Consider the following 24,156-nt stretch of genomic DNA (forward strand, 5'->3'; position numbering starts at 1 on the left):
CTTTATTGTAATGGTCTGGAACCGAATGCGCAATATCTCCAAGGTATGCCTGTAAGTCACTTAACTTCTGTGAAGTTGTTTCCTCATGTCTTAAATGGAAGTTATCATTCTACTTCAGAGAGCAGATCCAAGTAAAATAATTTCACAACATTTTTTTACCTATAAAACATTGTATTAATATGGTAAGGTTATAGCATCTTGGTTGGGTTTCCTTAGAGTTTAATGTTTCTCTGTTATATATGCTAACAGCATAAAGTCACTATGCTAGAAATTTGGACATACTGTAACAAAGATAATTCTGAAAATGTAGTCTCCTAAGAAACGGAACTAGAGACAGGAAAGCCTTAAGTTTCTTGAAATTTTTATTAACTCCTTTGTAGTATTTACCATACAGCCTCTGGGGAAAAAAAAAAGACTAAAGAAGAAAGGCAGCATCTCTGTGTTACTGTGGGGCCTCATGAAAGAATCATCACTTAGGAGAATGACCAAAAGGGGGAAACGTTTATAGGCTATTCCCACAGGATGCCAGATCAAGAACGTCAGCTGCCATCCCACTGTCTGCACAGCCCTTCAATGGTACTTTACTTGGAGGTATAAATCACTCCTCTTTGCTTCTCACTGAAAGTTTAGAATCCTGTGCCAGGCTCTAAATGCCACAAACAATTCCAGGCAGCACATCTTTATCTAGCTACACATGTTATCTGCACAAATCACAGTACCACAAATAGGAAACATTTTAAGGCTGCTAGCTAACAAACTGAAAACAGCTAAGAGGAAAGGTACACTCCCTCATAACTCTCCCACACAGGCTACCATTAAAGCATGCTTCTGAAGGAAAAGACATTCTAAAGATCCTGTGTAAATAAGAGGTGGTACCTCTCCCCCTAAAAATAGAAGGGGCTTTAAAAAGGAACAGAATTCCTACTTGGATGAGTTCAAAAAGCACTTCAGGATAAATGGAGGACAGGAATGTTTGTGAGTACTCAGTGATACTGGTACTATTATAATTCATTTTTTAAATGACATCCATGACCTTCAGATCAGCTTGTTCTGAGTTTTGTTTCTTGTAAGCCGCATGGATTTTTGCAGTGATCAATCCAGCCCATATTCCCCCTCTAAGCTTAACTGGATTCACACATGTAAAACATCTGACTGGATGTAGAGGAGCAGTTTGCAGCTCAGTAAGGCTACTGGCTCACCTGGGAATGCTGCATGAATGCCTGCTGAGCAAATGCATGTAGAAACAGATCTGCAATGGTCCTAACTCTCTCTGTGACTAATTCCCACCACTTTAAGGGAGGGAACAGAGGGTATGACAGATGAGGACAGGCAGAAGGCAGACAGTGGGCCTGAGGAAAGTTGTGAAGAGGTGATCAAGAATGCTTTAGTCATTGCCCACGGAGTTCCTGCTGGACAATCCAACAGACTGAAAAATCAAGCAACCATCACCTTGGTTCTGGCAGCTTGCCAGGTAGTTTGCTTACCTGTGATCTTAGTTTAAAACCATGTGGGATGTGTCACAGCAAAAGTGTCTTTCTCATAACAATCTTGACACAATAGAAATGTCTTTCTTACCAAAAGACACACTTGTTTGGAAGAGCTCTACAGAATAAGTACTGGGAAGGACCTTGGATATCATTTGACCATGATGTTGAGACCCTGAAAAGTTAAGCGACTTACCTAAGGTCACACAGCTGGCAGCACTGTCTAGACTAAGACCAAAAGCTAAACAGAATCTTCGAAGATAAAATATGCCTATCATTGTGCCTACTAACATGTTTTTAAAAAAACAAGGCTCCCTATCACTCAGGACTCTAGCTTTATCACTATACCTGTCTAATTCCTTAGAACACTTAGGTATATGACTATGTACACATTGTTTTAAGACTATTCATCAGTTAAATGGAGGAGATAGTGCCCACACATCAGGTTTGAAAAGGAATTTCTATCTCTAGTACACCTTACTACAGGTATGAAATTTAAGTCATTTTATCCATGTTTACAATATGTTGCTTGAAACTGAAACACTAATATATAAAGACACATAATTATCTCATACATAATTGATGGTAGATAAGAAGTATATTAGAAATATACAATTTACATGGAAACTTCAGGCACTCAAAGTGACAAAGACCGGGCTTCCCTGGTGGCGCAGTGGTTGAGAGTCCGCCTGCCAATGAAGGGGACACGGGTTCGGGCCTCGGTCCGGGAAGATCCCACATGCCGCGGAGCGGCTGGGCCCGTGAGCCGTGGCCGCTGAGCCTGCGCATCCGAAGCCTGTGCTCCGCAATGGGAGAGGCCACAACAGTGAGAGGCCCGCGTACCGCAAAAAAAAAAAAAAAAAAAAAAAAAATTCACAAAGACCAATTTATTTCAAAGAATGAGGAAAGTGAATTACTACTGCACCTGATATCAACCAAACATTGTGCCCATAAAATATATTTTCCTTAGTATTTATAAAAAACTAGACAAGAAAAGCACATACACTAACCAAGTTTATAAAAATAAATAAATCAATAACAACTTGCAGCATAGGCAGCTACAAATAGTGCTCTCCGTGGTGAGAAAGTACACACATAAGAATCCTAGCAAAATTTTCACCACACACACACACACACACACACACACCCAACAGATGGATTCTAAAAAACAGCTAAGCATTTCATAAGCCAAATGCTCAAAAATTAATAATAAAAGATGGTTAACATTCCATGTTATGTGTGATATTGTATAAATGAGCACAACAGACACCCCACCCCCGCTTTCGCCGCTCATGTCACTCAACCTTTTTCCAAATGTGTGCTCATCCTTCCGCCTCCCCTACTCTGCAACCAAATCACAGCCACCCAAAGGAGAGGTGTCTGCTGCAGCCCAAAACACTTGAGTGATAACATCCAGTTTGCCATTCCAGGAAATCCCAGAGTATGTTTTAATCTTCTGCCCACAGCTTGCAAAGAAAGGTGAGAGAAGAACTAATCGATACCAGCACCCCAGCTGTGACCTGGCACATAAAGAAATCAAGAAAGTAAATCCCATCCATAATCTGTATAATTTAACACTTGGAAGAAAGCAACATCTGGGATCAACTCCAAGCGGGACAGTGTTGCTGGAATGTGTCTGTGCTTCCTGCACTGAGTGATAACCCGGCGACAAGGGAACACTCCAGGTCCTCACCAGTTCAGCAAAGGCAATGTATTTTCCTAGCCAGGGGTAATCTACTCCAAAAAAGGGGTGAGTGAAGAGAAGGAAACATCTACTCCTTGCCAGTAGAGTGCCTGGCAAAGGCTCCCCTCACACTTCAAAGAGAGGGAAAGGTGGAACCCTTCCCCAAAGGTGGGTCCTGGACAAACTATTGTCTTGCTAGCCAGTCAAAATCCAGAAAGAAAGCTAATGTAATATACAGGAATGACTTTGCTTAAACCTTTCAGGGGACTCCAAAGTCCTATCCCCAGGCAAAGTTAGCAAAAAAAAATTCCCTGTAACTATGACTCCCTGGAAAGGCTTTCCAGATTTTTTTAATTACAGGAAAATGAATTTAGAGTATAAGCAGATACCTACACATCATCTAAGCCACTAGATCTACACCCAATTAAAAAAAAAAGTACACCAATCAGCAGGACGGGGCATTATAGGAAATAGAGATTGTTAGTAAAATCCATAATGCTTTCTCTCTGTTAAACCTTCTGAGAGGTTATAATTGCATTTGGCTGCTGCAGGCTTGTCAGAGAGCCTGGCTTAATAGTCTCAACCTGAAAGGAGTAACTGCCAAGGGGCGACTCAGCTGAAACCAAACAACAAAAACGGGAACTGTAATCGGCCTGAAATGAAAGGAGGGAAAGGAAGGGAGACTCCTGTATTCATCAGTCAACATTAATGTCCTTTGTTGTTCACCTTTGCACAGAAGAGCGAGCGCTACCCTGCTCCTTTTCCTCCGAACACCAGTGTCTGGGTAGTCCTTTCCTAAGAGCTGTCTCCTTGCCTCGAAGACCCAAGCTTTCCGATTCCCTCTCCCCATTAACACTCCACAGCTGTCCTCCACCACCCCACCCCCCAACCGGGCTCACCCCGGGCAGAGAGGGTGGTCAGAAGTAAAAACATTGCTGAAATACCCGTTCCCCTCCAAAGACCAAAGAGCAGAGCTCCGCAGATGTTGAAATTTACCAATTTCCCCCCGCCCCTCAACACACACTCGGTAACCCGGGATGGAAGGGAGGAGGGAGGCTCGGGCCGGACTCTTGTCAGAGCGGCTCTTTTGAGGACGGTGCCACATTCCGCTCTCCGGGAATGCTGAAGGGAGGCAGAGAGAAGGTTTTGCGCCTCCCTTCTGTTTTGGGGATGTTCTCTCTACGCGACTGTTGTTGCCTCCCTTTCCACCCTGGGAAATCGTCACAGCCCTTGCCGTCTTTGGGGAAAAAGGAAAAGGAGGGAGAGGAACGCCGTTCGCCCTCCTCTTCCAACTTGACATACACACGCCCCGTCGCCACTCCGAACTCCGCAGGCAGAGCCCGCAGCAGGCGGACTGGCGGCGCGCTCCCCTCAGCCGTCCGAGCGCTCCCTCCGGGAGCCAGTGCCTGGAGCGTCCATCCGGCGTTAACGCGCGAGACCCCGGCGCGCACCCCTCTGCCCGGAGCTGGCTGGGCAAAGCCCCGAACCCGCAGCGCGATGCTAGGATTAGGCATTTCCAGCCGGGTGGAGAGAGAGGGGCGCGGGGGCAAGGACGCGAAATACGCACACGCTCTGGCCAGAGCGGAATAAAAGTTCGCCCAGCTGAGACTCACCCACGCCGTATTTCTCGTGCTCCGTAGGTATCCACATGGCTAGAGAGGGGTCCGGGGTCTTCAGGCTTTGGAATCCCCGCGCCCCTTCTCCGACTCACAACAATGCACAGCTCCCGAGTAGCGGTTGCAGCGCTGGAGCCCGGCGGCTCCGCGCGGGCTGCAGGCGCTGGGCAAGGTCTGCGCTGGAGGCTCCCGAGCCCGGCGTTGACACCGCGCGGCCGAGGCTGCGCCACCCGCCGCTCTCCCGGCGGCAGCTATTCACAGTCCTCCGACGCGCTCCCGGGGACCCGGAGGCGCAGTCATTGTTCTGATTCACTGAACTAAGCGAACACGCCGGGGCACTCTCGGGCGCACCCCCTCCCGCCAGCGCCTCTTCCAGCCCTCCCTGCCTAGCGCCCCCGCAGCATCCTGGGAGTTGTAGTTCTGGGCCACTCCATCCCGGAAGGAGGCGGGGAATTAGCGGCTGGGGGCGGGGATACGTTCCGCTCGCCACGTCCTATTGGCCCAGATAGTGACGGCGCGGCGTGGGAGTGGAGGAGACGCCGCGTCGATGGGGAGTTCATTTCCAATCGCGTTTCCATTGGTTCCGCGCCTGTCCGCAGCCCCCCTTTTTTTCCTCAGCCGCGTAATGGCTGCTCCCAAGGAGAGGAGGACGGTGATGGCAACCGTGGCGGAACTGGGGGTGTCAGTTATGAGGGTGAGTACGGTGCCTCTGAGGTGTCTTCCTTTCTCTCCGACCTGGAGTGCCGCTGACTGACGGGCGGACCCTAGCTCTAAGGCCACCTGAGCACGAGGGAACCTCGGGCAGGGCCCAGCGGGATGGGGTGGGGTCGGAGGCGGCTAGTTGTTGGGGGCTCTCTGGGAGGGAAGAGAAAATGGGATGCCATAGCCTCCGCAGCCAGGGAAGTTCCCTGGGCGTCTGCCCCACGTTTGGAGCTCCCACCTCTGCGCTCGCTGCCGAGTGGGCGTGGGTCATGTCACGTTCGTGCGTGGGTTATTGTAACTCTGGGATTAGCCACTCTTTTTCCTCGCCAGTACCCTACTCCTGCCTCGGTTTGCTTGGTTTGGCCTCGGGAGATAGGTTTTATTTGGGTTCGGGTGGATTTCCAGTTGCAGACTGGTTGGTCGCTGCTATCCACTCTACAGATTTTCTCAACTGCTGGCTGCAGTAGCCTCTGAAGGGAAAGTGTGTGTGGCTCTCACAGTTTACCCCCTCGCTCGTTGACTGCCCCGGGCGTTCCCCAGGATTGAACGTGGAGCCTGGGAGATCTTCCCACACTGGGTCCTTAGAACGAGAGGAAGGGAAGTGTTAATTTGCAGTCATGGTTCCAGAGAAAATCATCACAGCTACTTCGGCTTCACTTGACTTTTAAGTTGCAATGTAGAGAGCAAAAATCACACTTTGAAAGCTGCAGGGGGATTTTCTTTAGAATTCCTAGTCCCATTCTTTTACCTTTAGTCTGTCTATCCCCATCCCCTCTCTTCTTTTTTGATTCGATCATGTAACTCAGCTAGTTGTCTTTTTCTAATGGACATGGTTTGGGGCTTAAATTTGGTTCTCCGTACTTGTTGGGGTTTTTAAAAATTTATTTCTTTGTTTTTGCTTTCATGGTTAAATTGACATTTTGTCTTAGCACAGAGATTTCTTCCCACTTCTTATCAGTGGAACCCCTAGCTTTGAAATTATTTCAGTACCTCTACCAAAGAAATCTTTGGCTAAGCTCCATACTTAAATATTGTGTTATATTCACACCCTAAACAGTTCATTTTGGGGTTGGCCATATAGTCAACTCTTATCTTGTAGTAACATGCTAAAGGTTTTCCATATTCTCAAAGTACCAGAGGGCCACCAGTTTAACATTTGAGGGTGAAATCTTTGGTGAATTTATCTCACAGATTAACTCATAAAAAAGAAAATTGGGTATGCCTTTCAAAAACATTATATAACTTTTAAATATTATTAGTTACTTTAAAATTATAAAACTTTTCATCATAAACAGTTCAAACCATTCAGAGATGTGTAAGGTAAAAAAATGAAAGTTCCTGCACCACACACAGTCCCACTCCCAAAGTAACAACTCGGGGGTTTGGTGTTTGCTTTTTCTAATAAATTTTATATATGACACACATCTGTATGGTTTTGATTTTTTTTTAATCAAAAGGGATCATTCTATGTAAGCTTAAAGATCTGCCACCGTCTTTCTCCCAATGTTCTACTATAGACAGCCTTCCCTATCAGTATATTTGTTAATTCTATTTAAGGACTGTGCCCATAGTATTCCGTAATATGGACGTCGCATACTTTAACCATTCCTCTGTTAATGAACATATAGTGTAGCTTTAGTTTTTCAGTGATGTAGTGAACAGCTTTATATACATATCCTTATCCACGGGGTGTGTATTTCTTGAGGAATTTGGTCAAAGGTGACACATGTTTAAAATTGTGATGTCACATTTTCCTCTTAACGGGTGTGTGTAGACATTCCTACCAGTAATAATATGAGTGTCCTTTTCTCCATATCGTTACCAAGCTGGGATGACCAGTATTAATTCAGGATCAGTGTTTAGATGACCATTAGATTGAATTGAGTAACTGATAGAAAGCATAATTTTAGGTTGCAGTTTGTTTTCAACAGAAGTATTGAGCAGTGAATTTGCTGTATCTGTAACAAAAAAATTCCTCACCCTGGTTCAGAACTGCCCATCAGTGATTAGTGAGAATCAGTATTCTCAGTAATTTGTAGCAATCAATGGGAGAGCTTAATGGCTGATTTTTATGTCATTCTTACAAGGTAAAGTTGTCATTAAAAATTCCCTTAATACATATATACACTAATAAGTATAAAATGGATAACTGATAGGAACCTGCTATATAAAAAAATTAATTAAATTTAAAAATTAAAAAAAAAATTCCCTTAATAACCTATGTATCATTCTGTGACTTTATCCACATTGTTTTCAAAGCCTGCAAAGTGTGATACAAATTATGGGTGGAAATAATGATGTTAAAAGTATGCATATTCATATTTTTTGTTAAGCAGCCACTTCAGCTATCAAGTATGTCTTTCCCTGTAAAATCATTAATTTCTTGAAAACTGCCTCTTTTAAGAGGTTTCCCTCTAATTCTAATTAAAATGTCAATCTGTGTGTTTAATATTCTGGGACAGAAGGGACTAGGGAGTCTTTTTATAGAAATCTGTGCAATTCTACAAGATTTCTGCTAGAATGAGTCACTGGACAGTGTGCAGGCAGGTACGCCTTCCCTGAGGTCTGTGTGCCAGACTTCCTGAGGCTCCATCTCTCAGGGAAGCCCTTGCTTTCCAAACATTTGAACGGTAACTAGGATTTCATATTGTCCCCTAAAATTAAGAACAGGTAACAGACTCAACATTTCTCACATTTGGGGATGTTACTGGGGAAATTTTTCTGACGGCAGTGATTTCGTCCGACAGTGTTAACCTGTGCTTCCATATTGTAGTACTCTGACAGAGTCAACTTTTTTCCCTACAAATGCATGTCCAGTAGATGATGATCATGGTAGTGCCTCTTTGGATTTATAAAGCTTTTCGTCTGGAGACCTTATTAATTCATTTGTGATGTCTCTAGAAGAAATGGGGATAGCAGGTGGCGTCAACTCCTCATTCTTGTATTTCCTATTTTGATAAATGGCATCAAGCCTTTTATAGAAACCGAGGAAGCACCCTTGATTCCTATCTTGCCCTCAGGTCCTGAATCTGATCAGCTACCACGCCTTATTTTCCTGTGCCTGAAAGAATCTTTTGAATCTGTTCTTTCTCTCCATCTCTTCAAGTAGCCACTATTCTGTTTCTAACCCTCACCGTTGCTGCTGAATTACCTGTGTCCCCACGCTCCAAACTGTACTCTTGGGGACCAAAACCGTGTCGTTTATTTTGTCTGCTTGACCCTGTTCTTGGCACCTCGTCAGTGTTTAATAAATGTTTGACCAGAACTGAATTCTAGCCTGGATGATTGCAAAACCTTCCTATTGATCTCACTGACTTTTTTTTTTTTCCTGGTGCATTGGGTCTCCTTTGCTGCGCGTGGGCTTTTCTCTAGTTGTGGCGACAGGGAGCCACTCTTCGTTGCGGTGCGTGGGCCTCTCATTGCGGTGGCTTCTCACTGCGGAGCAGGGTCTCTAGGCACGCAGGCCTCAGTAATTGAGGCTCACGGGCTCTAGAGCGCAGGCTCAGCAGCCGTGGCGCAGGGGCTTAGTTGCTCTGCCGCATGTGGGATCCTCCCAGACTAGGGCTCCAACCTGTGGCAGGCGGACTCTTAACTTCTGCGCCACCAGGGAAGCCCTGATCTCACTGACTCTTGATTTCCCCTTTCTTAATCCACCTTCCAAAATTCAAATGTATTCATGGATCTTCACTTCAAATCTTCAGTGTAACTCTAACGTGTTGCATTTAGGTTCCAATCTACTTATCCAGCTTCATCTTCAGTCACCCTGCTTCCCCTCCCAAATCTCCATTATCACACTTACACCATATCACATTGTAGTTATTTGTTGGCAGTTTTGTCTACACCAGTAGACTGAACTTCTTGAGGGCGAGAGTTGTCTTATTTTAGTTTTGTACATCCAGTGCCTATCAGAACTGTGTGTAGTAAACACTCTATAACAATTTAATGGTTAGAATCTTTGAAATTTATCCAAAGTACTTAGAATGACTGCTATTTTAAACAGAGGAATTGAAGTAGAATAAAAAACTGAGTAGATGTTGTGTGCTTGTGAAAGTTATGCATACCAATGTGTACTTGTGAAAGTTATGCATACCAACTGGAAAATTCAGAATGTCATCATGAAGTATCAACTTTGTCAGAGATAATCATAGTTAGCATTTAAGCATAGTTTTTCAGTCTTTTTCTAAGTGAAGTGTTAGTGTTTAGATAATGATTAAATAGTTAAGAGAATACTTCAGATCTGTCCTTTATAACTTTGAACCCATAACTGAGTAAACTGCTACAGAGACCTTGAAATCTGTCTTCCATCATCTGTGTGGCTCTTATCCAGTTTTCCACAGGTTGTCATCTTACTTCCAGCATTAAGGCTTAAGTCCAGCCTTGTGTATTTGGCATGACAGTGGAAAGAGGACTAGACCCTATGTTGGAAAAACTGTATTTAAATTTCAATTCTGATATTTAGTAGCTGTGTAATGTAGATTTATTACATATCTGCTACATTTATGAAAATATAGCTATAATATCTACCTTGCAGAGTTACTGTGATTATTGCATTGAATTATACATTTAGGAAAGCCCAAACGTATTTCCTTTTATAAAGTTGGAACTCAGTAAATATCAGTTGCATTCAATATAAAGATATGCTTAATTGAACTGTAAAGCTGCCTGCTCTGATTAACTTAGAAGCAATCTAAATTGCGGTGTAACCAAGGGGAAGCTTAGGAATGTGGTGGTGATAACTGCTTAGGCTGCCCTTGCATTCCTAGGGGTTGTCAGGGTGTCTGTTGGTGCTCTGTACTGGTATTGCAACTATGTGCTCTGAAGGCCTTTTATATTATCTTCTATACCCTTTCTCAGCCCTGCCAAGCACTGCCCCCTCATACCCAGCTCCCAGCTCTTTACACGTACACCCACATTCAGAGTCAGCAAGAAGCTTAGATAATCTTACATACTCAGATGGCCTTGCAAGGTACAGGCCAGAGGGTGTCAAGGAAGAAAAATAATTATAGATACTAGGTTTGGTGTAAGGTTCTGAAGGGACCTACTTGAGAACATCCTTTTGTTTTCCTTTAAAACATACATGGGACCCAGCTTGCAGGATATTGAGAAGATATTATAAAAGAGGTATTATAACAATGATGATACTGATGGTAGCTAACATTTGTAGAGCAGTAACTGTGCCAAGTACTGTTTCAGATACTTTTAGAGATCATTTTGTCTCACAACATCCCTGAGATAGATACTCATATTATCCCCTTTTTATTTAATACAAATGAGAATGCTGGCGCAAAGAGCAACTCGCACAAGGCCACACAGTAACTGAAAGAGAACTTTTAACCCAATTACGACTATAAAGATGTCTCATAGTAACTAAATTCCATTGGATGAGGTCTGAAACATACTTTCCTTAAACATAACTTTGTTCTAAAGTTGATGTTACTATAGGAAGACAATATGGTATGAGAAAAGAGGTCAGGACAACTTAGGATCAAATCCTGGTTACTCACCAGCCACAGGCAAGTTAAGCAACCTCTGAACCTTAGTTTCTCATCTGTGAAATGGGTAATAATCACATCTGTCTTGCTGGAATGTTGAATTGAGTAGTGCGATTATAATTATAGTACCTAGTCTTCAATAAATGGTGACTTTTACTTCAGTCATAGGTTTAGGGACATCTTTGGCATGTGTGCCAGAGGTGATACAGGTGATGGTTTTGAGTGCTACAATCTTAACGTGTCTTTTCCATTTTAAGACCAGGTTTCTGTTACGGGATTTGGTGGGTACTTATAGTATCAGGCACTGAGTTTACATACACTTCTAATTGTATTGACATGGATCTTGCGTTCATGCAGAAGAATAGCACTGTCCTCCACAGCACATTCTCATACACGTCCCATCTTGAAAAACTGAAGATGATATTGACCAGATTGATGTAATAAAAATCATACTTTCTTCTAAATGTAAATCCATGAGTATATAGAAATAAGAAGTACACCTGGGCTTCCCTGGTGGCATGGTGGTTGAGGGTCCACCTGCCGGTGCGGGGGACACGGGTTTGTGCCCCGGTCCGGGAGGATCCCACATGCCGCAAAGCGGCTGGGCCCGTGAGCCACGGCCACTGGGCCTGCGCGTCCGGAGCCTGTGCTCCGCTACGGGAGAGGCCACAGCAGTGAGAGGCCCGCGTACAGCCAAAAAAAAAAAAAAAAAAAGAAGTACACCTAAACTGCCCTTCCAGTGATTGAATTTTTAAATACTTCTATTACTTGTTCATGGAAAACTTTACCATAGAGTTAGGATTCCGTTTTGCTGTGATTTATTTAATAAACTTATGAGACTGAATGGATTGACATTTCACTGACAGTTCCTTGTAGAACTGCCATCTCCTGCTGAAATAAGTGTGTTCTACTAACTTCATTGACCCAAAGGTGAGCAGGACAGTGAGTGGTGATGGATTTGACTGATCAGTCTTCTGCCTTTCTTTACATCTCAACCAATGGTCTTTGTGACCAGTGTCGTTATTTGTAAGATAGCCAACTGGGACTGGGTGCTGTCTTTAGCTCTAGGCATCAAGTAGTTTCTGGAATTAAACAGGACTTAAACCTTTGCTCGATTGTGGGGGTGGAGGGAGGTTGGGAGGGGTGTTCAACAATAAGTGGTAGAATATTTTAAGTGACATAAGCTTATGTGGGATACTTTGGGGCTTTCTTTATGTGTAGTATATTTAAATTCATCAATACATTGAGTAAAAATGTATGAAAGGAAAACCTGGATTAAGAGTCAGAAATCTGGGTTCTTAGCCTGATGCTTTGTGGCAGTGTAAATTTCGGGAAAATCCTTTAACCCCGCTGAGCCTCGGTCTCACAAAAATGCTGCAGGTAAGTACCTTGCTGATATTACTGGGAGGTTGAGTGAGACACTGTATATGAAAGCACTCTGTAAATTTTGATACACTATGAAAATGTAGGGATGAATGATGCTGATGAAGGTCTGTCACAAGAGGCAGTGGTGAGTCTTTGGAATTGGACAAACTGGATTCCAAAGTAGCTGTCGGTTAAAACCTGTGTAACCTTGAGTGAGTCAGGTGACCTCACTATTATTATCGTCACAACTGCTGCTCCTACTACAATAATCTGAAGATATGACTTTAAAATGATTGCATACTAATTAACATTAGAGTTTGAATCAAGACATATCCCTGATTTTATAATATACCCTTTGAGGACAGGGACTGTCACATATAGCTTTGGATCACCTCATCTTCTGGGACAGTGCCATGCTGTGTTGGCATTTGGTGTTGGTTGAGTGGTGACTGTGGATGGGCTCTGTGTTGGGTGCTGTATGGGGCACAAATGAAGAAGAACCCCTGGCCTTATCCTTGGGGACTTTTCAGTGTAATTGGTGAGGCTCCATATTCATATTTTACCAGAGCTAATCGGAGAGTCCTTTCTGTTTCCATATTACACTCTGGGAAGAACTGGATACATTTGAATCTGCAATTTGTATTCATTGACTGAGGAGCTGAGCAGTGTAAAGCTTTTAAATGTGGTTATTTTTAAAAGAAAGGAAATGCATGCTCATCTCCTGGTTTCCCTAACACTGTCCTTATTTTGTGTTTTTTCTAAACTGAAAGATGATTACAGAGTAATTACAAGTAATTACAGAGGCCCTGCCTTTAACAATTTTTTTTTTTAGTGTTTTTATTCAAAAACTTAAGATTTGTTTCTTAAGAGAAAGACTTCGGAATTGTAATTGTGGTTATTGATTTAACACAATCTTTCTGTTATGTAACAGGCTGCTATTCACCAGTAATAGCCAATTAGAAAGGAAAATATCTTGTACCACAAATCGTAATTACCATTTTAAAGCAGTTAATAGCAGGAACTGTTGCTGAACTGTAACGTAACATCAATCAGGCTGTCTTTGCTAAAGCACCATACAACTAATTTCCACAAATGGAGGAGGGGAGAGGAAGTTCAGTGAAAAAGAGTCTGAAAGCTTATTGGACTTGCTTACAAACTAGTTGATGGATGGCTTTTGAAAGCTTTATAAATATGCACCCACATGAAGGAAAGTAATGCTGATAATCTACAGGGACTTTGAGTTATTTTTCCAACATCAATGATCATAGACTATATTGTTTAGTGGAAAGCCCACTGGACAAGGAGTTAAAAGACCTGGGTTTTAATCCCACTTCTGCTTCTGACTGGCTGTGTGATTTTAGAGAAGTTATTTGCACTTGTATTTAAGATTTCCTGGTTTGTAAATGAGAGAATTCTCTATATTAGCATCCTTTGAACTGATCTTCCAACCATCAATAAAAGAAAGAGAAGGTAGGCTTACAGCTAGGGAGCCCAATTATACATATCCTAGAGCCTGTGTAGAAAGAAAGAATATATATCTGGATTTTTCCCTTAAGAATTAGTTACACATTAGTTGCACATGTGACTGTCACTAATCAGGTGTATCAAGTTAGAAAATTGGTGGAGAACCACTGGCAGTAGATAACTTCTAGGGTCTCTTAATCCAAAAGATTATGGATAGATCATTATGATGCATCCCATCTTCCCCATCTCCTCTCCTTTCCATGTTTTAATAAACCATGCAAATCTGAAAGAGCTTTGATAGAACTGAGAATTAGTTCATTCAGAAAATTTTATTAAGCATCTGCTGTGTGCAAGCTTCTATATTTTAGATGCTATAGAATACAAAGATGAAAATAAGATAGGTCTTGCCATGCAGGATCTTATGGCCAATAGGAAGATAATAAGTGCATAAATAATTGTATTCCAAAGTAGAAAGTGTTAAGGACCATCAGAGTGATCAAGATGGAGTTGAGCAAGAGAGGTTGTGTGCAACAGGTGGTACTAGGTCTTGAAGTTGAATAGGATTTGGACATGCAGAAATAAGGAAAAGCGTTATAGACCTAGGCAAAGGGAGGGAACAACAGAAAAACTAAGGGCATCTACAGCAGGTAACGAGTCAAATTCATTTTGCCTGGATAAAGTGTTAGGTAAATGGAAGCAATAAAAAGAAGTTTGGACAGTTTGAAGCTAGATCATATAGCCTCAGACGTTAGACCCTGACTCTGCAGACTTAAGGAAAGGGAATGACAAGATCAATGTTTAATCAGATAACAATGTCCTGAAGAGGGAAAGTTGAGTCAGGAGGCAGGGGTATTTGCCAAAGAAAAAGATAACGAAGACTCATACTAGACTTTAATAATATGCCCTTGTTAATGAAGTCAGGTGATTAATCAGTCTTGTAAGGAAATTCCTGAGATTAGAGAAATATGCCAGGACAGAACAGGTTGTATATAAAGATTCTTTCCTTGATAGGTTGGGGTCTGCTTGGGCTCTGTACATAAGGAAGGCCCAGGGAGTATAGGCAGAGAAAACCATATAGATGACAAAACAGGCATCAGAGTACAGACAGGTGGAGAGATCTGGGAGCAGGTAGTATTAAAGAAAACCAGAGCTGGACAGTAGTTAAAGTGGTAAAGAACAGAGTTTAGTCATCAACAATTGCAATAGAAGGGAGGAGATCTCTGTATAGAATTGGGCTCAATTCCAGATTCAAGGAAAGGTGGAGATTTTTAGACAAGGAGCAGGTTGGGGAGGTTGGGTGATGGAAAATTACTAATAGGAAACATCAGGGGGATTCTGGTGTAAGGGAGCAAAGGGTTCATGTGCTTGTGGTGCAGAAAGCCAAACTCTGACAGTGGGAGTTTGCAACGAAGTCAGGATTTATTGCAGGGCACCAAGCAAGGGAGTGGGAGACAAGCCTCAATCCACTCCAATTTGGTCTTTGAGTTAGGATTTTTTTTTTTTAAAGGGAAAGAACAAAGAAGCTGGGGGTAATCATCATCTTGTGACATTTCTTTTTTTTTTTTTTTTTCGGTACGCGGGCCTCTCACTGTTGTGGCCTCTCCCGTTGCGGAGCACAGGCTCCGGACGCGCAGGCTCAGCGGCCACGGCTCACGGGCCCAGCCGCTCCGCGGCATGTGGGATCTTCCCAGACCGGGGCACGAACCCGTGTCCCCTGCATCAGCAGGCGGACTCTCAACCACTGCGCCACCAGGGAAGCCCTCTGTGACATTTCTTAATCGTTATTTTGGGAGTTAGGATGTCTCTGGTTTACAGTTATCTGGCCATGTGGTCCATGGCTTGGGGGTCTATTAGCTCATGCCCTGGAGAAATAACCTGAGTTTGTACATTAATGATGATATCAACGACATTAGTTTTAGTCATCTGATTCTGGTTGATTAGTGTTCAGTTAGCACAGGATTGAGGTCAGAGGGGGACAAGAAAGGGAATAAAGTTTCAGATAGAGAGGTTAATCATAAACTCAGCAGGGCAACTCCATTTTAGGGGGACACGGTTTCACTGTATAAATAGGCTCAACAAAGTTCTTGCTGCAGGCCGGCCCGAGTAATATCACCTGGAGGATAGTAGAGGCAGAAGAGCCCCATCAGAGATGGAGGGTGGGGGATTCTCTCCAAACTGATTTAGCAGGATTCTTGCTAAAACCTGGCTATGCAGGTCTAGCATGGCCTGATCCAGAAAAGGGTTCAGAGGATCGTGACTAAAGTTTGGTCAAGGAGAGCACCTTTGTCATTAGCAGGAACACAACCACAGTAAACTGGACTTTAGAGACAGGATTCAAGTCAGTTCAAAAGCCTTAGAGAAACAAGTTTAGAGGAACATGGATTCTGGGTGAGACATGGATTCTGGTTTATGGTATCAGGGCAGCAGGTTGAAGACTCATTTACTAGAAAAGGTATACAAGTTGAGGCTTGGTTCCAAGAAATTAGTCACATGCCCAGTGACTAGCATCCCAGTCCCAGATGGAGGTGAAGCCAAGAAGACTGGGTTGGTATAGAGCCACTGGCTTGAGGTGGTCCCCTGCTGGAGCAGAGCCAAACTGCTGGTGAGCTTAGAGATCCCTGCGGATGCTGATTGGCAGTGTTAGCAGGGGCCTAGCTGCAGGCAACTCATTACAGTTGCCCATATGGCCACTGAACTCCTAACCCTGTGCTCATTAATCCCGAATAATCAGCCAGTTGTAATATAATTCTCAAGTATAGGGTGATAATACCCTTTCTTTTTCATGACCCCTAGACTACATGGGTATTTGATACCACAGAGAAAGATTCCTGTTCTTGATCTTTTTCCTTTTGAAACATCTTAGAGTTATTGACAAAACAGATTAAAGTATGTTAACTATTTCCCCCATTTATAAGGTGTGTTTAAGTATCAGTTGTTATAGTTGTTTCCATAAATAGAGCACAATCCTGTTTTCCTTTCATTACATGAGTCCCAGAGTATATCCAACCATATAGATTTACATGTTCTTAGAGTCTAAATGAATTTAAAATGAATAAAACCTTTAAGTAATGGACTGAAAACAGATTCATTTCTTTGATATCATACTTTCGAGATACATTCATAGAAAATTGTGTTCTTGTTTTTGTTCATCTATGTGATGGAAGTAGGTAGGGCTAATGTAAATTTAATATCTATTTATGTTTTTAGGGACAATATTTCAGGACTCCATAGAATTCTACGACAGAAAAAGTATTAATACCGTTTTACACAAAGAAATTTTCATGTGCAAATACTGAGGTAAATAAAGCTACGTAGCATTCTTACTTCAGGACTTTTTAGTATGCAAATTTTTGTGACCATCCAAGAGTTAAATATTACATTGCAGTTTCCCAAATATTTAACTACACTACCTTTTTCTCAAATAACACCTATTAACATTTAATGGGATGCTAGTGTTCTCTGGAATTTGATTTGGCAAATGCTAATCAGGGTCATCTTCCCTTAAACAGATCATATTTATTAAGAACTTCGACACACCCAACAGTTCCATCTGTAAACATCTTCAAGAAGAGGTCATTCACCCTGTATCTATAATAATAACCATTGTCATTCATTTTATAGCTTTCCTGTTTTACTTCCAGCCCTTAGTGGGGAAAGAATAAATGTAGAGTATTAAGCCCAAGGTAAACACAACAAACATAGCTATTTGTTTTGTCTCAGAGAGATGTGACTTCCTCTAAGTAGCATTTTTCCCCCTTTCAAAAGCTAGAATTTTTTTGATAATGTTCAAGATAGCATTGAAATAAATATTTGTATAAATAAAACCTACCACTTTAGCACAGTATGAGGACTCTTCAAATTGTTGTCTTTTGTTTATTTCAGTGTCCCTTCCTTAGTACATTAGAATTAAGATTTGAATATTGAACGATAAAAAAAGGAAATTGTTCCCAAGTAACCGATTTCTGATCTACTGTTCCAGAGCACTCAAGCCTGTGCTTCTTTTTAAGCCAGGTAACCATAGCTATTTAATGCATTATTTAAGGTTATAAAATTTTAATTCACATTCTTCTATCAGCTTTCTTTGACTTCAAGAATGTAGGTTAGTTGCAATTTTTTTCTAATTGCCTGTGTTTGGCATCATTGTCAGAAATGTCAGTTTCTGAATTACTGTTTATTAATGAAATGATGAATCCAGGCATCTCTTTGATGTAAAATCCACAACTAGTGTGATATAGAGGAATTTTTTAGTGAAGGTTTTTTTTTAAACAGCTTAGAAATGATTCATGGGACCATTGTTATTCACGTCTAGTTAGCAGTATTCAGAGCCAACTGGCAAGTCTCCATTTCTTCAGGATTCTCACTGTTACATTAAATGTGGTTTCAAAGTAGACTGATTTAGGCAAGCAGCGTGTAAGTGAAATAACTGGATTGCTCTCTTCATCTTCTCACATTTTCTAAAAATTACGTTTGCTGATATCCTTCGTGACAATACATTAATGAATCAGATTCTGAATTCATCTTACTTATAGATAGTTATCAAAAATTATTATGTTATTAATATTAGCTGACCATTGGACCCTGCTGTGAAGTGTACACATACTTGTGGAAACTCATACACATTTTCATATACTTATGGGCAACATTTTTTAATGTTATATCCTTCATAAGTTATACTTCATAAATATTATAATCTTCATAAATATATAACCTCCTCCCTTTCTCTTTCTGGGTTAGTTATACTCGTATTTCAAATCTTAGCTTAAATGTCACTTTTTTTTTTTTTTTTTTTTTTTTTCCGGTACGCGGACCTCTCACTGTTGTGGCCCCTCCCGTTGCGGAGCACAGGCTCCGGACGCGCAGGCCCAGCGGCCATGGCTCACGGGCCCAGCCGCTCCGCGGCACGCGGGATCCTCCCGGACCGGGGCACGAACCCGTGTCCCCTGCATCGGCAGGCGGACTCTCAACCGCTGCGCCACCAGGGAAGCCCTTAAATGTCACTTTTTATGTGAAGCTATTCTTGAAACGTAGTGTGAATTAGCTACACACTTCTTTGTAGCTTAATCATATTATACTATATAATTATCTAGGAGAATCTCATTACCTGCTTTGTAGAGAGAGAAATTTTAATTCTAATAGTTCCATTGATATACACTATGATACTTTTCAAGGGCTACCTGTAACAAATTACACAAACCAGGTGGCTTAAAGCAGCAGAAGTTTGTTCTCTCACAGTTCTTAAGGCCAGAAGACGGAAATCAAGGAGTCAGCAGGGCCACTCTCCCTCTTCTCTAGAGTAGAATCCCTTTCCTTGCCTCTTCCAGCTTCTGGTGGCACCAGGCATTCCTTGACTTGTGGCAGCATAACTCTACCTCCGTCTTCAACTTGTCTGAGAGGTTAGGTAGGCTTCACGAGGAGGTGAGACCTAAGCACTGGTCTTTGCCAGGTGGGGTAGGTCTTGATAGAGGACGCTGCATGAGGAAGGGCTTGGAGAACCTCTAGACCTGCATACTATCAAAGTCTGAAATGATGTGGTAGAGTAGGAGACAAGGCTAAAAAGGGCACACAGGCTGTATTAAAAAGGAGCCTGTGGGCCATGCAGAAGAACTTGGGTTATGGCCTACATAACAGGGAGTGTTTTAGGCGGGTGAGAAACATGAATCAAATTTGCTGGATAGGAACAGCCTTGTGGCAGTTATAATGTGAAGATGAATACAGACTTCAGAGGCTCTTGTGAGAAAAGCACATTCCTTATGTAGTCCAAACTGGGTGCCAAGCTAAATAAGTCTCTCTAAAATGTGTAAACCATGATGTAACCTTCCAGCTCAGAAACCAGCTATAATTTCTCTGTGCCTATAGGAAAAATCCCAAAGTGAAAGGAAAGCTTTATTCAGGACTCCTCATTGCCTGACCCCACTAATTTAATCTGCTGCTTCTCAACCACAGAGATGGCTGTGAGTTTTCTTTTACTGCCTTGTTTGTGACCACACCTCAGGTGTGAGTCCCACACTAGAAGAATAATCTAAGGGGCACAGATGGAAGAGTAAAGCCTGTTCGTTGCGTGCTCACTTGACTTTGTCATGTGGAAATCTGCACTTTTAAATTTTATTTTCTAGATGAAAGTGAATTTTTAAAGTTTTTAATGTTTTTCTTTATTATTTCCAAGAAATTTTTGTTCTCTAAGAAAAGTTGGTATTTTTTCCATAATTAAAAATGGCTATATACCCCTGCAATTCTGAATTTTTGTTTTGATCCATGGCAAGTTTTACCATATACTCCTAATTAAGCTCCAGATTTTATACAAACTTCTAAGAATTTTCAAACAGGATCTTACATCATTTGGGAGAGAGGGTGATTGTGTATCTTTAAAATTGTGTGCATGCACGTGTATATGTAAAAAAAAGAAGTTGATTTGTTGTAAACATTTTAAAATGTTGATGTGTTAATTGGAGTGAAGTTTAGTCTGATTAACCAGAAAGGGGAAACGCTGCTTTATTGCTGTAATTTTTCTCTTATTGAAAACTTTTTACATATCTACTGCAAATCCTTAATTCTGATTTAGCACAACTGATAAATCCAAGGTCATCCTTTCGGAGGCATTTAATCCTCCACTGTAGTACTTGTTTTTAATGATAAACTGCATTTTTGTGAGTAGCCCAGTTACTTATGAAGACTCTGATGAATGCCATCTGGTCCTAATGATGGATTACAACTTCTCAGATTGCTTTTTTTGTGTGCTTCCATCTCCATGTTCCCCTATTTTTCCATTTTGATAATTTATTGTCGTAACAGGTTACTTCATCGCCAATAAGTGTTCTTTACTGTTTTTCTTTAAATTTTCTTTAACATGAATGATATCTTTCATTTCTGAAAATAATCGAACATCAGCATGGTACTGTTTTATATCATGTATTAGGATCAAGTCACCCATAGGACTTACTAATTAAAGGAATCTTTCAGTTGATCATTATACAGCTTATCTTATATATTCCTTCCTAATATCAAGTGTATTTGCTGGAAATCAGTAATTTGGGGGAGGGGAGTCTAATCTACTATTTCAGAAACACAGACAAGATAGTAGTTTCCACTTCATTAGGAAAGAAGATTGGTATCAATTTAAAATAGTCTGCTGTTTTCTCCAGTTAGTTCCCTTGGTAAAAACAGAGTAGTATCCAGGGACTGCCACCCACTTCTGCCGAAAAAAAGGGTTTTATTCCCCCTTAACTACAGTGATTTCAAAGCCTTTGTCCTATAAGTGTCATATATTAAAGACTGGACAGATGATTTTAAAAGTGAATAATGAGATCTGGGGAATTAAGATAGAGATTGGGAGTCAGTATAATTGGAATTAAAGTCTCAGGGGAAGACAACATGAATTGCAGGAAAAAGGAACAATGTATCAACGAGACAATAGAAGAAACCTTGTGAAATCAAGATGTGTTCATTTGGAGAATTAGAACGACATAGTCTGGAATAGTTTGTAGATTAGCACTTAAATTCATGTAGGATAATGCTCTGAATTTCCAAGTGTTCCTCTGTAGTACCTGTTTTAAGTTGATTTGCCTTCTTTGAATTAATTTGAAAACCAGATTACAAATGAAATACTGAGAACTGAGGCCACTTCTGTGAAGTTACTAGAAGCGTAGCCGTGTGTATGTGAACAAACAGTAGCACAACTACTAGTTGATGAAAATGTAAGTGCTGCAGGCAATGGGCAAGAGTTGAAACTGCATGCTGTCTGGGATGTCCTCTCCTCAAGATCCCCTTAAGTCCTGACTCTGAGTAATAATTGAATAGCAGTTTTGTCGTTAGAGCAGTTCTGAATCAACTGTTGTATGCAGTGTCCAAAGCAAGAATCTAGTGATGCAGTTCTTACCCTGTCAACCTCACTACACTGCACTTTTGTCTGTAGTCACTGGACTACCTTATAATCTTGAGAGTGATGGCTGGTGGTTCCAAAAGCCTACAGTTATTTGAATAGTCCACTTCCATTATCCCTGCATAGTTTGAGAAATTTTGTCATCTTCTGACCAGTCTAACCCTAACTCATATTCTCATTGACTAGAGTATCTTTTCCCTGCCCTTCTACTTTACAACCCCTACTCATTCCTCAAGAGTCAGTTTAGATGACACCTTCACCTGTTCTGTGAAATGTTCTTGTTGACTCCTTGTCTGCACCCAAAAGTTAACCCAGTATTTTCTGGGGTTTTTTAAAATATTTATTTATTTTATTCATTTTTTTGGCCATGTCAAGTCTTAGTTGCGGCGCACAGGATCTTCGTTGAGGTATGCGGGATCTTTCATTGCACTGCACAGTCTCTTCATTGCAGTGCTCAGTCTTCTCTCTAGTTGTGGCATGCAGGTTTTCTCTCTCTAGTTGTGGCGCGTGGGCTTCGGGTGCGTGGGCTCTGTAGTTTGTGGCCCTCAGACTCTCTTGTTGATGCACATGAGCTCAATAGTTGTGGAGCACAGGCTTAGTTGCCCTGCAGCATGTGGGATCTTAGTTCCCTGACCAGGGATCAAACCCACATACCCTGCATTGGAAGGCAGATTCTTTACCCCTGGACCACCAGGGAAGTCCCACATTTTCTCTTCTTAATGTTTTGTTTCCATCATCAGTTTCTCGTTTCAGCTGCCATTTTGGGATTGTGACCTCAATACACTTTGCTCCCGTATTTTTTTTTTTTTTTTTTTTTTTTTGGCTGTGTTGGGTCTTCGTTTCTGTGCGAGGGCTTCCTCTAGTTGTGGCAAGAAGGGGCCACTCTTCATTGTGGTGTGCAGGCCTCTCACTATCGCGGCCTCTCTTGTTGCGGAGCATAGGCTCCAGACACGCAGGCTCAGTAGTTGTGGCTCACGGGCCTAGTTGCTCCGCGGCATGCGGGATCTTCCCAGACCAGGGCTCGAACCCGTGTCTCCTGCATTGGCAGGCAGATTCTCAACCACTGCACCACCAGGGTGCTCCTGTATTTTATGTTCAGATGCTCAGTCAGTGACGTCAGCATTACTCCTCAGTTGACACTTGACACTTGGATGGGATTAGACATCCGTCTGCTGTATATCCAGGGCTGAGGCACCCCTGGATTCATCTTCTTTCTCCTGCCTTTCATCTAGTCGAAGCTACTGTCCTTGCAGAGCCAATACTACACTGACTGTCCTCCACAATCCTCCCCATATTTTCCAAGTCATATGGAAAGTCACAGTCCTCCAAGTCATATTTTCTGGAGCATGATTCCATGCTTGATCTCATTCTATCACTTCAACTACATTTAGAAGATAAGCAAGTTACTGAGCAAAAAGCACAAGTTAGACAACTAGTTTTTAGCAAACAGTGCTATCATTGGAACCCCTATATCTATTTACTCTTAGTGCATTATCATTATACCAAACCACAAATTCTCTCATGCTATCGTTTTGTTTGTTTGTTTGTTTGTTTGTTTTGCAGTATGTGGGCCTCTCACTGTTGTGGCCTCTCCCGTTGCGGAGCACAGGCTCCGGACGCTCAGGCTCAACGGCGATGGCTCACAGGCCCAGCCGCTCCACGGCATGTGGAATCTTCCCGGACCGGGGCACGAACCCGTGTCCCCTGCATCAGCAGGCGGACTCTCAACCACTGCGCCACCAGGGAAGCCCTCATGCTATCGTTTTAAATATCTCTGCTTCGAATGAATTTTTAGGTAATTTTTGTGTATGGTATAAGGAAGTGGCCCAGCTCTATCCTTTTGCATATGGACATCCAGCTGTTCCAGCACCATTTGTTGAAAAGACTGTTGTTTCCCCAACTGAATTGTCTTGGCATCCTTGTCAAAAATCAATTGATCATAAATTGTGAGGATAAATTTCTGAACTCTCGGTTCTCTTCCATTGGTCTATATTTATCTTTTCTTATGCCAGTACCACCCTGTCTTAATTACTGTAGCGTTTTAGAAAGTTTTGAAGTCCATTAAGTGTGAGATCCTCAACTTTGTTCTTTTTTTTTTTTTTACTTACCTGCTGATTTTTTAGCATTCAAGAACATCAAAAGAAAGACAAATACCAGCAGTAACCCTTTGTTTTACCATAAAAATAATCTCTTGAAATCTCTTCTTAATTGGCTGTTTTCAGGTACTATTCTTTGATTACACTAGACCCAGGTAGTAATCTGGGGCAGGTGGTATCTGAACCTTTCTGGGCTTTAGTTTTTTCTGGTGGTTAGACATTGAGTCAGATACCCTTCCAGGCCCTTGGTAGCCTTTAAAAAACTCGGGCTCAGTAATTTCTATTTCCTTTCTTCTCTAGTGAACAGGTAAGTAAAGTATAGGCAAGAAAGAGGATTTCCTGGTGGGTCAGTATTAATGGAGTACCCATGTTGTACA

The 24,156-nt window shown here is 41.9% G+C and overlaps 2 protein-coding genes across 3 annotated transcripts in view; one reads left to right on the forward strand and one right to left on the reverse strand.

The window, feature by feature from the left end:
* DOCK4 (dedicator of cytokinesis 4) overlaps positions 1-5,110 on the reverse strand; it is a 484,498-nt gene extending 479,388 nt beyond the window's left edge. For both annotated transcript variants that reach the window (XM_082631603.1, XM_082631602.1), the window contains exon 1: positions 4,782-5,110. In XM_082631603.1, coding sequence (XP_082487729.1) covers positions 4,782-4,818 — 37 coding nt within the window. In that variant the 5' untranslated portion in view covers positions 4,819-5,110. The remainder of the gene's footprint in view (positions 1-4,781) is intronic.
* ZNF277 (zinc finger protein 277) overlaps positions 4,817-24,156 on the forward strand; it is a gene marked incomplete at its 5' end in the record, with an annotated part of 119,333 nt that continues 99,993 nt past the window's right edge. Inside the window, 2 exons of the mRNA XM_082632239.1 lie at positions 4,817-5,074; positions 5,175-5,478. Coding sequence (XP_082488365.1) covers positions 4,817-5,074; positions 5,175-5,478 — 562 coding nt within the window. The remainder of the gene's footprint in view (positions 5,075-5,174; positions 5,479-24,156) is intronic.

The sequence above is a fragment of the Mesoplodon mirus genome, assembly GCF_964341445.2.
Source record: "Mesoplodon mirus genome assembly, chromosome: 9".
Taxonomy (NCBI): domain Eukaryota; kingdom Metazoa; phylum Chordata; class Mammalia; order Artiodactyla; family Ziphiidae; genus Mesoplodon; species Mesoplodon mirus.